This window comes from Chiloscyllium punctatum, chromosome 3 (genome assembly GCF_047496795.1).
Source record: "Chiloscyllium punctatum isolate Juve2018m chromosome 3, sChiPun1.3, whole genome shotgun sequence".
Taxonomy (NCBI): domain Eukaryota; kingdom Metazoa; phylum Chordata; class Chondrichthyes; order Orectolobiformes; family Hemiscylliidae; genus Chiloscyllium; species Chiloscyllium punctatum.
The window spans coordinates 32,812,136-32,829,874 of NC_092741.1; the positions used below are offsets into that span (position 1 = coordinate 32,812,136).

At 41.4% G+C, this 17,739-nt stretch overlaps 1 protein-coding gene across 5 annotated transcripts in view; it reads left to right on the forward strand.

Moving 5' to 3' along the window:
• Window positions 1-17,739, forward strand: part of babam2 (BRISC and BRCA1 A complex member 2) — a 204,281-nt gene that overhangs the window by 58,696 nt on the left and 127,846 nt on the right. For all 5 annotated transcript variants that reach the window (XM_072551249.1, XM_072551230.1, XM_072551257.1 and 2 more), the window contains one exon: window positions 11,536-11,610. In XM_072551249.1, the coding sequence (XP_072407350.1) occupies window positions 11,536-11,610 (75 nt within the window). The remainder of the gene's footprint in view (window positions 1-11,535; window positions 11,611-17,739) is intronic.

The following is a 17,739-nucleotide window of genomic DNA, read 5'->3' on the forward strand; positions in this document are numbered from 1 at the left end:
TTTTCACATCCCATTGTGTTTTTTTTAAATTATGTATTTCTTTATAGATTTTCCATTGAATTTACTAAATCCTTAACAGGAAAGGAAACAGACCAATTCAAATGCAATTAAGAGCAGTAGGTAATAAGACATGTGATCAAGGATTATATGCTATTCTTTCAAATACAAAACTTTCCATACACCTTCCAATTGTGATCGCAAATAGTGTTTTGAAAATCTTTACCACCCCTCAATGAGAATTGAGTGATGTAACAAGGAGCATGGAGACCAGGCACCTGTGCCACTGGGAGTACGGTTGTTATGAGTAGATCAAAGCTTAATGTTGGAAATTGCTGCCCTGCGAGTTTGGAACACCAAAACGTCAACTCAGCACCCCGCTTGTGTCCTGACCCTAACTTTGGGAAGACCTGTACTAGGAGCTACATATTACTATTCATAAATAGGAGCATTTTTGTAATAGTAAATTAACAACAAATGTATATCCATTTATAGCATAGTATATTTACGAAGACTGCTCCAGCAGCCTCCAGAAACCAACAGCCTCAAGAAAGTGTGCTGGTAAATCCCTAATGATCAACCCTTGAACATTGTCCTCTTCCTCATTCACAAACTGCTTATAATATATTCCAAAGTATGGCTCAGCTTCCCTATGTATGCTGCTTACATTCAGTTGTACTTCACCATCTTGCTCTCTTCCACCAATTTATCTCAACTGTTTCACTCCTTAACTGGGTTTCAATTTTGATTACCTGTGATTAAATAAGACTGAAACTATTGTTTTCAACTCTGATCTCAAATTCTGTACCATCTACTTTACCTGTTCTGGCTGAACTGGATTAGAGTCATTGAGCTTTACAGCACTGAAAGAAGTCATTTGCCGATTGTATCCCCAATATTTATCCAGCATTGATCTACTTTAGCCATGAGCCTGTAGCCTTGTACGAGAATTCATGTCAGGACTCCAGTAATCTCCTCCTTTTGTTTTCTGCAGCAGTCTGGGAAAGGTCCCATCTGGACCTGGGTGTTTATCCAACTTCCATCTGCTAAAACTGCAATTTTCTCATCTTTACCAATTCAAATACATCACGGTCCTCTTCCTTGATTTCTATAACTATATCATTCATTGTATCATGAATACAAATGAAAAATGCTCATTTAAAATCTCACCTACATCTACCAGCTCCATGCACAGTTTGATGCTTTGGTCCCCAATGGGCCCCACTCTTTTCCTGGTTAACCTTTTTGCCCCCAGTTTCAACCATAAACTCCACTTTTTCTCTTTATATCCCATCCTTGATATCCAAGGTTCTCTTGTTGGTCTCATCCTTCATCTTTTTGGAAGGATGTTGGCCCTATGCACTCAGCATTTCCTTTATATACATATTTAGATATGCTGAGTAGTGAGATTAAGGTTGTGGTTGAATACAATTTTGTTTCTGCTGATGGACCCATAGTTAAAAATCACACAACACCAGATTATAGTCCAACAGGTTTATTTGGAAGTACAAGCTTTTTGAGCACCGCTCCTTCGTCAGATATCTAATGGGGCAGGATTATAGGATGCAGAGTTTACAGCAAAAGATCAAAGTGTTGTATAATTGATGTGATGTATTGAACAAACCTAGAATGCTGTTCAGTCTTCCATCACTGAGCTGAGATGTCTTTTCTTTTAATAAGACCTTAAGTTATCTCAGGAATGTGATGTGAAAGAAGTTCTGGGATTTACACATTAGTGAATTGAAACCTGCAACCCCAATATAAGTGATTAAAGATTTAACAGCAATCTAGGTTTGTTCAATATATCTCATCAGTTATATGAAACCATGATCTTTCACTCTAAATTCCTTGTCCTATGATCCTGCCCCACTAGCTACCTGATGAAGGAGCAACGCTCCGAAAGCTTGTACTTGCAAATAAATCTCAGAATAGAATCCCTACAGTGTGGAAACAGGCCATTTGGCCCAACAAGCCCACAACAACCCTCCAAAGAGTATCCCACCCAGAGTCATTCCCCTACCCTATTACTCTACATTTCCCACGACTAATGCACCTAACCTACACATTGCTGAACACTACGGGCAATTTAGCACAGTCATTCATCTAACCTGCACATCTTTTGGACTGTGGAAGGAAACCCACACAGACACTGGGGGAATGTGCAAACTCCATACAGACAATAACCCGAAGGGTGGAATTGAACCTGGGTCCCTGATGTTGTGAGGCAGCAGTGCTAACCACTGAGCCACTGTGCTGCCCGGTAGGGTAAATCTGTTTGACTATAACCTGGTGTTGTGATTTTTTTTAACTTTGCCCACCCCAGTCCAAGACTGGCACCTCCACATGATGGCCCCATTTGCCTCCTGGATGCTCTCTTTTGCATTCCTAGTACTGTTCAAAGTCTATCTCATTTAGTATGGTGTTCATGCCACACAACACGATATAGGATATATTCAATTTGATCAGGAACTCTGGACCTTGTCTCTGTAATGGCAGTATGATGGTAATTCCTACTGGTACTGTCAAGTAGCCCTCAGCCTCGTATACTCCAGGGAAAATAGCCCCAGCCTCTCCCTGTAACTGAACATTTCAACCCTGGCAACATCCTTGTAAATCTTTTCTGAACCCTTTCAAGTTTAACAACAACCTTCCTGTAAAAGAGACCAAAATTGCACACAATATTACAAAAGTGGCCTAACCAATGTCCTGTACAGTTGCAACATTATCTCCAAAATACTATACTCAATGCAGTGACTAATAAAGGCAAGCGTACCAAATGCTGCTTTCACCATCCTGTCTACCTGCAACTCCACCTTCTAGGAACTATTAACCTGCACCTCAAAGTGTCTTTGTTTGGCAACGTCCCCTAGGACCTTACCATTGTGTATTTGACTTACCAAAATGCAGCACCTGACATTTATCTAAGTCAACCTCCATCTGCTACATCTTAGCCCATTTTACCCATCTGATCAAGGTCCATCCTAAATATTACATGGCTTCTTATCAAATGCCATTATCCTTTTTTATTATTAACATCCTCAAAAAACCTCCAACCAATTTGTTAGACATGATTTAATTTTCTTAAATCCATATTGATGCTTGTTAATGCAGCACTTTTAAAAAAAGATTGACAATACCTAATAATGGAACCTAGCACTTTACCTTTAATATTAGGTTACCTGCCCTATAGTCCACCATTTTCTTCTTTCTCTTTTTCTGACATAGTCAGGTTATGTCTGCTATCATCCAATGCTTCAAAATTGTTCCAGAACTTAAGAAATTCTGGAAAATCAAAACCAATACATCCATCATTTCAATTTTTTTAAAAACCTGATGGAAATCATCAAGTCTGGACATGTTACTATTTAGCCCCATTAATTTATCCAGCACTGTTTGTTTATACTGATTTTTTTAAAAATCCTCATTCTCAGTCAACTTTTGTTTCTGATTGTTGTCCAGATGTTTCTTTGTGCTTTGGGGCCAATAGATAGATGGAGTATTTGCCTCATATCCCTATTGTCCCTTTGTTCCACTTTATAATTTTAGCTGTCTATCTGCAATGGGCCCATGTTTATTTTCACTAATCTCTGATTCATGAACCCATAAAAATATTTTCTGTTTTCATGTCTCTTACTAATCTATCCTCCTTTCATTCTGTTCGCTCATCAAGTTCTCCCAATGCTCAGGCAACATTGTGACCTTCTCCCTTTCATCTTTAACACCCGACATGAGCCATGGTTTGAGCAATTTTTTTCATTGAATTTTTGTGTTTCAGAAATGTGTTTTTATTGCATATTGGTATTAATCTTTAAAAATTATCTATTGTTTGTCTGCTATCATATATTTGATTATAGTTTCCCACTTTATATAAGCTTTGAACTTCATTGAATTATTTTCAAACTCAGTATGAAAATTTGTATTTATATTTAGGCCATTCTTTCTCTTGAGGTTGCCTATTTGCCTCATGTCATGTTACTATTAAATATTAAATATCCAACTCCTCCGCACTATTACTGCTAACTTAGTTTGTCCAGTATACCTAAAATCCTGATCCCCATGATTACTGTATTATGTTTGTCACTATGCTTCTAATTTCATGAATGATAAACTACCTTCCACTGCAAGTATTGTAAGAGGTTTGTAGACAATCTGTACCAATGTTTCCTGCCTCTTAAACAAATGTTTTGTGTTCCCAGAGAGCAATTATGTTTATGTAATTCATTATAACTATCATCAAAGGTCCTACATACCATATCAAATCTCTAGGGGGGCAGTAGTTTAATAGTAATATTATTGAACGTGGGTTTGAATCCCACCATGACAGATGGGTGGGAACCCACGTCTGGGTGGTATGCTCTTCAAGGGTCGGTGTAGACTCCAATGCCTGCTGACCCTTAACAATGTAGTTGATTCCCCCCCACCCCACTTTCTTCCCCACATGGCAATAAGGGATGTGCAATAAATGCTGTGCCCAGTCAGTAATGCCCACCTCCATGAATTTAAAAGAAAACTGCTGGAAGTAACTGTTCTCTAAATAGGAAGCATTACTTGGCTGACTTTCATGCTATTTCCACCACATCTTGCTATAATAGTCATTCGAGATGGACAGCATGGAAACAGACCCTTCGGTCCAACTTGTCCAGACCGACCAGATATCCAAATACAATCTAGTCCCACCTACCAGCACCCGGTCCATATCTCTCCAAACCCTTCCCATTTATATACCCATCCAGATGTTGCTATTGTACCAGCCTCCGCCACTTCCTCTGGCAGCTCATTCCATACATGTACCACCCTCTGAGTGAAAATGTTGCTCCTTAAGACTCTCTTATATCTTTGCCCTCTCACCCTAAACCTATGCCTTTGAATTCGAGGGATAATTAATTCAGACACTGTATTTCACTAATCTGTCCAACAAAGCTTGAAAGAATTTATAGTCAAAATTTCTGAAAGTCTAATGTCATACAATAGGTTTGTAATTGTTCTATGTTGCCACAGTGAAATCATGGGAAATAGGAATAAGGCATTCAGTTCCGAAGCAGAAACAATCATTCAAATTATGCCAAATTAATTTGAGTAAGGTCAGGTCTCCCTTTTAAACAATTGATGGCAACCTATCTTATTTGAAGGATTGTGGTGATGTGATCAAAGATACAGGTTCTTAGCTTGTTTTAAATGAGTACATAGGTAACTACTGCTGGAGTAGTCTGACACTTCTTCTGTTCAGTAATTCAAGACTTGTCTTGGAAAAAGCCTATGAAGAGATGATAAATCCAGAATCCTGCTCAGAATTGTGGTTAACACAGCACATTTGTTTAGTCAGTAGAACTCTCATTGGCAATAACCCAGTAATAATAATAATTATTATAATAGGATTCTCTTTGTCAATGTGTTTTTACATTGCTGTAACAAATTTATTTCTATAATTTGAACATTTTGCGGAACTTTGCAATCTAAAGACAGTGACATTTTTCATGGAAATACATTTGTTAAAGTGCATTAAATCATTGCCAAAGCCATTTCAGATTGCTACAGTTGTAGTTATTGTTCTTTTCAACAAGTCGAGAAATTATCTGCTTAGAATAACCCACTAATAACTTGTATTTATATGGAATCTGCCCTCAAATTTGTCAAAAGGGAAAATAAGAAATGTTGCAAATGGCTAAGACTTGGGGGTTTAAGGCTAAGACTTGGTTTCAGACACCAGTGATTATGCAGTGTACTTCACAAAAGTGATCAAATAAGGAATGAATTTCATTGTTTGGATATGCAGTTTCTTTTGGTGAGCGCAAAATGGCTGTGGTGCGTAGTTAGAGGCAGAAATATTGGCCAGGACACTAGGACTTGGTTAGAAAGTTTATTTATTGAATTGAATTTATTGTCACGTGTACTGAGGCACAGTGAAAAGCTTTGTCTTGTGAGCAATATAGACAGATCACAGAGTTAAGTCACCTAGATAGAAAATAATAAGTAACAGCGGCAAAAACAAAAACACAGGTACAGGCGAATGTTAAGAGATTGAGAGTCCATTCAGTATTCTAACAATAGTAGGATAGAACGTGTTTTGAAACCGGCTGGTGCGTGTGTTCAGGCTTCTGTACCTTCTCCCCAATGGTAGAGGTTGTAGAAAAGCATTGCCAGGTGGGACAGATCTTTGAGAATGCTGGCTGCCTTTCCTTCACAGCAGGCCTGATAGATGGATTCTATAGATGGGAGGTTGGCCTTTGTGATTGTCCGGGCCGACTTCACCGCTCGCTGTAACAGTCTGTACAGTTGCCGTACCAGGTAGTGATACATCCAGATATAATGCTCTCTGGCGCTCACATAGCTGGCAAGGGTGTTCACCATCATGCTGCCTGAGTAAGAAGAAACGTTCGAGGAGAAAGTGAGGACTGCAGATGCTGGAGATCAGAACTGAAAATGCGTTGCTGGAAAAGCGCAGCAGGTCAGGCAGCATCCAAGGAACAGGAGAATCGATGTTTCGAGCATAAGCCCTTCAGGAATGAGGAAAGTGTGTCCAGCAGGCTAAGATAAAAGATAGGGAGGAGGGACTTGGGGGAGGGTGTTGGAAATGCAATAGGTGGAAGGAGGTCAAGGTGAGGGTGATAGGCCGGAGTGGGGTGGGGGCGGAGAGGTCAGGAAGAAGATTGCAGGTTACAAAGGCGGTGCTGAGTTCGAGGAATTTGACTGAGACAAGGTGGAGGGAGGGGAAATGAGGAAACTGGAGAAATCTGAGTTCATCCCTTGTGGTTGGAGGGTTCCTAGGCAGAAGATGAGGTGCTCTTCCTCCAACCGTCGTGTTGCTATGGTCTGGTGATGGAGGGGTCCAAGGACCTGCATGTCCTTGGTGGAGTGGGAGGGGGAGTTGAAGTGTTGAGCTACGGGGTGGTTGGGTTAGTTGGTCCGGGTGTCCCAGAGGTGTTCTCTGAAACGTTCCGCAAGTAGGCAGCCTGTCTCCCCAATATAGAGGAGGCCACATCGGATGCAGCAGATGCAATAAATGATGTGTGTGGAGGTGCAGGTGAATTTGTGGCGGATATGGATGTATCCCTTGGGGCCTTGGAGGGAAGTAAGGGGGGAGGTGTGGGCGCAAGTTTTTCATTTCTTGCGGTTGCAGGGGAAGGTGCTGGGAGTGGAGGTTGGGTTGGTGGGGAGGGGTGTGGACCTGACAAGGGAGTCACGGAGGGAGTGGTCTTTTCGGAACGCTGATAGGGGAGGGAAGGGAAATATATCCCTGGTGGTGGGGTCCGTTTGGAGGTGGCGGAAATGACGGCGGATGATACGCTGTACATGGTGGTTGGTGGGGTGGTAGGTGAGGATCAGTGGGGTTCTGTCCTGGTGGCGGTTGGAGGGGTGGGGCTCAAGGGCGGAGGAGCGGGAAGTGGAAGAGATGCAGTGGAGGGCATCGTCGACCACATCTGGGGGGATTTTCGGGTCCTTGAGGAAGGAGGCCATCTGGGTTGTAAAACTATCTTGAGGAGACAGGCCGCCTACTTGCGGAACGTTTCAGAGAACACCTCTGGGACACCCGGACCAACCAACCCAACCACCCCGTAGCTCAACACTTCAACTCCCCCTCCCACTCCACCAAGGACATGCAGGTCCTTGGACTCCTCCATCGCCAGACCATAGCAACACGACGGTTGGAGGAAGAGCGCCTCATCTTCCGCCTAGGAACCCTCCAACCACAAGGGATGAACTCAGATTTCTCCAGTTTCCTCATTTCCCCTCCCCCCACCTTGTCTCAGTCAAATCCCTCGAACTCAGCACCGCCTTCCTAACCTGCAATCTTCTTCCTGACCTCTCCGCCCCCACCCCACTCCGGCCTATCACCCTCACCTTGACCTCCTTCCACCTATTGCATTTCCAACACCCCTCCCCCAAGTCCCTCCTCCCTACCTTTTATCTTAGCCTGCTGGACACACTTTCCTCATTCCTGAAGAAGGGCTTATGCCCGAAACGTCGATTCTCCTGTTCCTTGGATGCTGCCTGACCTACTACACTTTTCCAGCAACACATTTTCAGCTAAGAAGAAACGTTGTTGAGCCTTTGTAACCAGTGTGTCCACGTGAAAGCTTGTTGTGGATGACCACTCTCAGGAGCTTGACACTCTCCACTCATTCCACCTCTGTGCTATTAATGTGTAGGGGGACATGAGTAACATCCTGCCGAAAGGCAATAATGAGTTCCTTGATCTTGCCTGTATTGAGAGCTAGGTTGTTCACAGTGCACCATTTTTCCAGGTCCTCCTCCTCTCGTCTGTAGCCTGTTTCGTCGCCATCTGAGATTCAACCGACTATGGTGCAAACAGCGAACTTGTAAATGGCATTAGTGTGATATTTGGCAACGCAATCATGGGTATGCAGTGAGTACAGTAGGGGGCTGAGCACATACCCCGGGGGGTTCCAGTGTTGAGTGTTAGTGAGGATCAAATATTGTCCCCAATCTTCACAGATTGTGGCCTGTGGGTCAGGAAACTGAAGATCCAGTTGCAGAAAGTGGGGCTTAGTCCGAGATCACTAAGTTTAGTAATCGGCCTCGAGGAGATAATAGTGTTGAAGGCTGAAGTGTAGTCAATGAGTAGAATTCTTACATATCTGTTCTTGGCGTCAAGATGATGTAGGGAGGAGTGAAGGGCAAGTGATATGGCATCTGACGTGGATCTGTTAGTCCAATAAGCAAATTGGAGTGGGTCAAGAGTAGTGGGGAGGCTAGAGTTGATTTAATGCCATGACCAGCCTTTAAAAGCACTTAATGACCACCGAAGTTAGGGCCACTGGGTGGTAGTCATTGAGACATGCTGCATGAGCCTTCTTAGGCACAGGGATGATGTTGACCCTCTTGAAACAGCAAGGGACAGTGGCCTGCTGCAGGGAGAGGTTGAAGATGTCCATGAAGACCTCTGCCAGTTGATCTTCGCATGCTCTGAGTACACAGCCTGGTACTCCGTCTGGTCCCATTGCTTTCCTTGGATTCGCACAAAGGAAAACTGATCTGGAACATGGATTTCTCTCTGGAACATAGATTTGAAACCAGCTTGAATTAAAGAGAACTGGCAGTTTATGTGCTTTTAGTTGTTAGAAGATCGATGCAATTGCTTATGCCCAAAACATTGATTCTCCTGCTCCCCGGATGCTGCCTGACTTGCTGTGCTTTTCCAGCACCACACACTCTCAACAATGGTATCAGAAGACTAGATATAAGCATTTAACTTGGTCGTGTTAAGTATTATTTGTGGGTGTCTCAAGTATGGAATTGCAGTGCCTAAAACTAACGGCTGAAGTCTCACTCAAGTTGATTGTGTAGAATCAGGAAAATTACTGACGCCTCAAACTCGACTCATGAGAAACTTTGGCCTCAGTTGTAATAAAACGAATAAACAACTCAGGCTCTTGTCCTTCTCATTTCCAGTATACTACCTGCAACCCATTAGATGCCAACCAGCCCATCATCGTCCCTCATACATTCCGTAATTTATGTCCCTGTACCAAAATCTACTCCTAAATATTTCCATGTACTTAATTCTTTCAAACACTTGATTGCTTATAAAATTAACATTTTATATTTTTAACCCTATTTCAAGACAGCTGATCCATCTGGAATCACTTGGAACAGTTAATCAAACTGTCAACTTGGAGGCCCCTAACTTTGTTAATGATGGGAAGCATTCAGGGTGTACGATTTTAAAACGATAGCACGAAGGCATCTGTTGAAATTGTAAGCACCCATCCTTTTTCAGCTGAAAAAAAATTTGCAGTAACCTGCATGGTTTATTTTCAGATTTCAAAAGGTGGGCAATTCAAATTACTTTATAGCTTGAAAGTTCCACTGAACAAATCCACCTGTTATGCCCATTTATATCTGTTGTTAACAATAGCAAAAGGACCAGCGGCAGTAAATATGAGGTGTTGCATTTTGGTAAGGCAAACCTGAGCAGGGATTATAGTTAATGGTAGGGCCTTGGGGAGTGATGCCGAACAAAGAGATCCAGGGAGACAAATGCATTGTTCCTTGAAAGTGGAGACACAGGGAGATAAGGTGGTGAAGAAGGCATTTGTCATGCTTGCCTTCATTGATCAGAACATTTGAGTATAGGAATTGGGACGTCATGTTGCATCTGTGAGGGACTTTGATGAGGCCACTTTTAGAATACTGCATACAATTCTGGTCACCTTTCCAAAGGAAGGATGTTGATAAACTTGAGAGGGTGCGGAAAAGATTTACAAGGATGTTGTGAAAACTGGAGGGTTTGAGTTGTAGAGAGAGGCTAAATAGGCTGGGGCTTTTTTTTCACTGGAATGTTAGGCAGAGGAGTGACCTTATAAGAGGTTTATAAAATCATGAGGGACATAGATAGGGTGAATAGGCAAGGTCTTTTTCCTAGGATAGTGGAGTGTAAAACTAGCGGACATAAGGTTAACATGAGCGGGGAAAGATTTAAAGGGGACCTGAGGGACAGCCTTTTCATGCAGAGGGTGGTGCTTGTATGGAACAAGCTGCCCAAGGACATGGAGGAGACAGGTGCAGTTACAATATTTAAAAGATATCTGGATGAGTATATGAATAAGGATATGGGCCAAATGCTGGCAAACAGGATTAGGTCAGATTTTTATTCCTGATGAAGGGCTTTTGCCCGAAACATCGATTTCGAAGTTACTTGGATGCTGCCTGAACTGCTGTGCTCTTCTAGCACTACTAATCCAGAATCTGGTTTCTAGCATCTGCAGTCATTGTTTTTAGCAGATTGAGATGTCTGGTCAGTGTGAGCGAGTTGGACTGAAGGGTCTGATTCTATGACTATGACACTTGTGCAAAGAATTCCAATTGGTTTAGACCTTTGTCTCAAATTCGTAAAAGCCCTTTGGTCAAATTTCAGAAAGATAGGTGACAAAATTGCTTCTGAATCAAGATAGCTGCATTTTTGGATATATTGCTTTCTCTGTAAACCATGGATGTGTGAAATACATTCTAGCCCCACACTCCTCCACCAGCAAAAGTAGTGAATATGGGTTTCCGTCTGGATTTTGGAAACCATTTTGGCCAAGGCCTAGAACCTGCCCCCTTTGCAAAAAAATTTGGTCTGACTTTCCATTTAGATGTTCTGTTCATTATTTACGGGTAGATGTGAATGCGGAATTCAAAAGTCAAACAGATAAGCCATGAACCTATTCAATGGCAGTACAGGCTGAATGTAACTTCTCTTATTTTGCATGTTTATATGAATATGTAACTTGGAGTTTAGAATTTGGGGAAAATATAATCTGTCCAGATGTCTTTGAATTTTAAATTTGTAATTTAAAAAAGTTCCCCAAAGGTTTTTTTTTAAATTAGTAGAAGTCAACATAATTTATGTTATACATTAAGTTATTCATCCTGTTTTCCATGTATTTGGACTGAAGGTTGTAGTCCAATAAATCATTAGATAAAATCATATTCAGTGACTACTTGGTTACATAATGCATGTTATAATACTTGCAGCCTTGTTTTAAATGGTATTGGATTCAGTTGATAGAATTATTTTTTCTTGTCCATTCACAGACTGGTGAATTTTCTGCCCGTTTCCTTTTGAAGCTGCCAGTGGATTTCAGCAACATACCAATATACCTACTCAAGGTAATGTTCTTTCACATTGTTCATGACGAAGTCAAGTTATGTTTCAAACTGATACGGCCATATGCTTTAGTTTAATTTCTGATTGGTTCAAGCGTCACTAGATAATTAAATAAAGTGGTATTTTTTCTGAGAAAACTTACTTTTGGGTGGATAATTATTGAGTCTGGTATCAATTGTTCATTGGTATTCCCACGTTGTTATGTAAGTTAACTCATTTGGTTGGGGAGATGGAAAAAAGTGGAAAGAAAGTAAAGCCAAAGGAAAGTAATAAAAACAGATCAGAATATTAGTGAGTTTTGAGATGATTTGTAGCTCAGGTTGAGGTTCTGGATGTAGGTTTGCTCACTGAGCTGGAAGGTTCATTTTCAGACATTTTGTCATCATACTAGATAACATCTTCAGTGAGCCTCCAGACGAAGCACTGCTGATGATTCCTGCTTTCTGTTTATAGGTTTGGATTTCTTTGGGGTGATGTCATTTCCCGTGGTGATGTCAGTTCCGGTTCTGTTTCTCAGGGGTGGTAAATGGAATCCAAGTCAATGTGTTTGCTGATAGATTTCCTGTTGGAATGCCATGCTTCTAGGAATTCTTGTGCATGTCTCTCTCTCCTTACATACAGATAAGGAAGGACACCTTCGACAGGACAAGCCAAATGGAGACACACAAGAATTCCTAGAAGTATGGCATTCCAACTAGAACTCTATCAACAGAGGCTTTGACTTGGACCCCATTTACCACCCCCTGAAAAAAAACAGGAAATAATATCACGACAGGAAATGGCATCACCAACCTAAAGAAACCCAAGCATATAAATAGAAAGCGGGATTCATCAGCACTGCTTCATCCAGAGGCTCACTGAAGATGTTACCTAGTATGATGATGAAATATCTGAAAATGAACCTTCCAGCTCAGCGAGCAAACCTACATCCAGAAGATCAGAATATGAAAAATACAAAGGAGTAATATTGCTGAAATAAAAACTGATGAAGATTATGTGGATGAAAGAATGAACAAAATCTTTCCAAATAAATGGGAAAATTATAATAAATAACAGTAATAGTATGGTACAGTAACAGTAGTGGGTTATATCACAGCAGTGACACATAGTAATATCCAAGCAGTGCATTGAGGATGTCTATATGGTAAAATGAAGGAACAGAACAAGAAAATATAAAAGTGAGTATAAGTAGAGATGAAATAGGCAAGATTTGCTTATCATTTGGAAAGTTTTTAAAGAAATAATAATTCCAACTATTGCAAAGTAGATTTCTAGAAAGGCAGTGCATGTAGCCAAAGCTATCAGCAAGCTTTTAAAAATGTATTGAACTCTGCTTGTCAAGGAGGAAAGAAGCAAAGCTGGTTTTAATTTGTGAGTATGATTTGTAAAAGACAGGTGATATGAGAAAAGAAAACAACTGGGGGGAAATTAAACCATAGCTTAGTGGAGTTCTAAATCCCTGACTTTATCCGCCTTTATTTTAAACTATAATAAAAGGTCTAACTTCGAGGTGCTACTCTGGAAAAGCATAGAGTTCAGATAGCTAAGTACATCTGATGTAACAACTGGGCAAAACATATGGATTAACAGTGGAAAATATTCAAGGGCAAGTGTAAAATTAATATATCATTAAAGATGAAAAGATTTGAATCACAGGCAGTTATATATGGTTAAGAGATTGAAACTAAACTGAAAGGTAAAAGTCTAGTCAACATTAATACAGAAGAAAATTGTGAGGAATGTAGGAAAAGTAACAAGGTGAAAATGCAGTTTTGGAGGGCATTTAAAAGGCTGATATGAAATTGGAAATTACAAGGACTTTTGGAAGTAGAATAAATAGCAAAAAGAAATGAAACAATGGTAGGCTGAAGGGTGGATTCAGAATTTTGAAGATGAACTTTCAAAAAAGAAGTTGGCTCTTAAAATTTAGTAGAACACAATAAATAAATCACCAATCTTGGTGTGCATCCCAAGCCTTTGAAGATAATCAGAGAGGAAATAATAGTAACTTGATCCACGATTTTTTAATGCTCATTTGATGTTCAAATTGTGAGAAGTGACTAGATGGTGAAGGATAAAACAAAGCAGCTTAAAGAGGGTAGGTTATATAGCATAGATTCACAACAATGACGCCAGTGATCAGAAATGTTTTACTGAAAGAAACATGAGATGGTGGGAACGTTTCCCAATATTGTTCATTAAATTTATAGTTTTACTTATGAAGTGTTTTGTTATACTGAACAGAACAAATGTTTCTCCTGGTTAGGGAGTTGATGACAAGTAATTATCAGTTTAATATTGACACTGTATAGGGAGACTTTTCTTCACACCAAGTTGTTCAGGTTTGAAAACAAATAGTTGATGATAGATAAACATTTGAAGTCAATGAAGATACAAACAAAAGGTAGAGTGCTGCATTATTGAACAGTTTAGAACAGACGTAGTGGGCCATGTCGTTCATTGGTCTCTATGGTTCTAAAATACATACAGGTGTCAGTTAATGGTTTAAAAATTGTACAGAAGTGTTGCATAATCATCATTTAAATAATAGATTATCAAGATACCTGCCTGCGAACTGCGGAAAGCCTTCGCAAGACACACAATCGGTTTGAGATTTCTACTTTTGTTATTTTCAGTTGGTCTGGCATGTCTGTACTTTAAGGCTTTACCATGAAAACATGCATTTCTGTGTATTATTTCACCATAGGGCAATGGGCTGCCTGTTCCAGTGTGGAAACAGGCCCTCCAGCCCAACCAGTCCATACCAACCCTCCGAAGTGTAACCCACTCAGACCCATTTCCCTCTGACTAATGCACCTAACACTATGGGCCATTTAGTATGGCCTGTTCACCTGACTTGCATATCTTTGAACTGTGGGAGGAAACCGGAGCACCCGGAGGAAACCTGCGCAGGCACTAGGAGAATGTGCAAACTCCACACAGGCAGTCACCTGAGGCAGGAATCGAACATGAGACTCTGGTGCTAACCACTGAGGAAGCAGTGCTAACCACTGAGCCACCATGCTGCCCCATCATACAAGGATTATAGGCTTACTAGAAAGGAGCTCAGAAATGAACTGAGGAGAGCCAGGAGGGGCACGAAAAAGGCTTGGCAGGAAGGATTAGGGACAACCCAACAGCATTTTACTCATATGTGAGGAATAAGAGAATGATCAGGGAGAAAGTAGGGCCGGTCAAGGATAATATAGGGAGCTTATGCGCGGAGTCTGAGCAGATTGCTTCGGTTTTCACTAAGGAAAGGGACCTTGTTGTGAATGAGAACTTTGAGGAGCTGGCAAATGGGCTTGAACAGATCAAGATTGATGAAGTTGATCTGCTGGAAATTTTGGCAAACATTACAATTGATAAGTTCCCAGGGCCAGACCAGATTTATCCTGGGTTACCTCCGGAAGCGAGAAAGGAGGTTGCTAAGCTGCTGGCGAAGATCTTTGCTTCCTCACTCTCCATGGGAGTCATACCAGAGGATTGGAGAGAGCCAAATGTTGTTTTCAAGAAGGGGAATAGTGAAATCCCTGGCAATTACAGACCAGTCAGTTTTACGTCTGTGGTCAGCAAGGTTTTGGAAAGAATTCTGAGGAATAGGATTTATGACTATTTGGAAAAGCATAGAGTGATTAAAGGCAGTCAGCATGGCTTTGAGTGGTAGGTCATGCCTTACAAATCTTACTGAGTTCTTTGAGGAGGTGACGAGACAGGTCGAGCAGTGGATGTGGTGTATATGGACTTCAGCAAGGCATTTGATAAGGTTCCTATGGTAGGCTCATTCATAAGTCAGAAGGTATGGGATACAGGGAGATTCGGCTATCTGGATTCAGAATTGGTTGGCTGACAGAAGGCAGAGAGTGTTTGTTGATTGAAAGTATTCTGCCTGGAAGTCAGTGGTGAGTGGTGTCTTTGCTCTTTGTAGTTTCTATAAATGACTTGGATGAGGAGGTTGAGGGGTGGGTTAGTAATATTGCAAATGACATAAAGGTTGGAGGTGCCGTTGATAGTATCGAGGGGTATTGCAGCTGCACCGCGACATATACAGGATGCAGAGCTGGGCTGAGAAATGGCAGATGGAGTTCAACCTCGATAAATGCGAAGTGATGCATTTTGGAAGGTCAGACTTGAATGCTGAATTAGGATTAAAGACAGGATTCTTGCCAGTGTGGAGGAATAGAGGGATCTTGGTGTTCAAGTACATAGATCCCTCCAAGTTGCCACCCAAGTGGATAGAGTTGTTAAGAAAGCATATGGTATTTTGGCTTTCATTTACAGAAACATCAAGTTTAAGAGCCGCAAGGTTTTGCTGCCGCTCTAGAAGACTTTGCTGAGACCACACTTGGAATATTGGTCCAGTTCTGGTCACCCTATTATAGCAAAAATATGGAGGCTTTGGAGAGGATACAAAGAAGGTTTACCAGGATGCTGCCTGGACTGGAGGGCTTGTCTTACGAAGAGGGGTTGACTAAGCTTGGACTTTTTTCTATGGAGAGAAGAAGGAAGAGAGGTGACCTGATCGAGATATACAAGGTAATGAGAGGCATGGATAGTATCAATAGCCAGAGACTTTTCCCCAAGGGGTCATAGTTTTAAGCTATTAGGAGGCAGGTATAGCAGAGACGTCCGAGGTAGCTTCTTTATGTAGACAATAGTGTATGCATGGAATGCGTTGCCAGCAGTGATGGTGGAAGCAGAGTCATTAGGGACATTTAAGCGACTGCTGGACATGCACATGGACAGCAGTGAATTAAGGGGTGCGTAGGTTAGGTTATTTTGTTTTAGATTAGGAATAATCTTCAGCACAGCGCCATGGGCTGAAGGGCCTGTTCTGTGCGGTACTTTTCTATGTTCTATATTCTAATCTCAAAATTGGATATGAGTCTGATTGTGTAACGGCGTTGATGGTCCTGGCACAATTGTTGAGTCCTGTCTGATTTGTGAACTAAGACGATCGGCGAACTCCACACTCTCTGGCTCAGTTCGATGATATCCTTGTCGAGCATGGCCTCCACCTCCTTCTGGATCTGTCTGGCTTTGAAAGGACTAAGCCGATAGGCGTGTTGTTTTATCTGATCAGTATTCCTATGTCTATTTCATGTACAATAGCATTAGTCTTCCCCATCTGATTCTTACATATGTCCTTATACTACAGTAACAAATCTTTCAACTGCGTTGTATGCTCCTGAGACTATTTACTAACCTATCCCACTCCTCAATGACTTCTTCATTTTTAAATCTATTTTGAGACATAACAAAATCCATATCATCTGGATTTGATTCCTCACTCTGCGGGGCAGTAACTAACACCTGTTTCTCCAGTTCTACCTCTCTATTATAATATGTTTTCAACATGTTCACATGACATAGCCAATACTGGTTTTTTTTCTGTCTGGTATTTTTTACTAAACTTTTTCTCAATTTGATAGGGACCACTAAACCTGGCCAGGAAGGGGTCTCAGAACTAAAACGTCGATAGCCAGAGACTATTTCCCAGGGCAGAAATGACTAACACGAGGGGTCATAGTTTTAAGCTGGTTGGAGGAAAGTATAGAGGGGATGTCAGAAGCGGGTTCTTTACACAGAGTTGTGAGAGCATGGAATGCGTTGTGGAGGCAGGGTCATTGGGGACATTTAAGAGACTCCTGGACATGCATATGGTCACAGAAGTTTAAGGGTGCATACATGAGGATCAGTGGTCGGCACAACATCGTGGACTGAAGGGCCTGTTCTGTGTTGTACTGTTCTATGTTCTGTGTCATCCCCTTGTCAGTCTCCGAGCTTTTTTCTACCTCCTGTTTGGAGTACACATTCACTATACATTTTTTATCGTCTTGGCTTGCTGTTGCAAGTCCCTTAGCCTTTCAAGACTAAACGCTTCTGTCTGACCCTCTGCCTGTTCAGGTTTTTCCTGTACCATTACGTCAAACAGATTGTCTGCTAACTGAAACTCAACTCCTTCGTCTATCTCTCAAGTCATAGCATGAAGCAAAAAGTAATGATAGTGGGATCTGGTTACTACAAAGTGTGGGAAGATACCAAGATATATTTCTGTTTTAACTCCTCAGTTTCTTGGTCTTCCTTGGATCCTGCCAAATCATTCCCAAGAACAAGTTGAATTCCTGGAA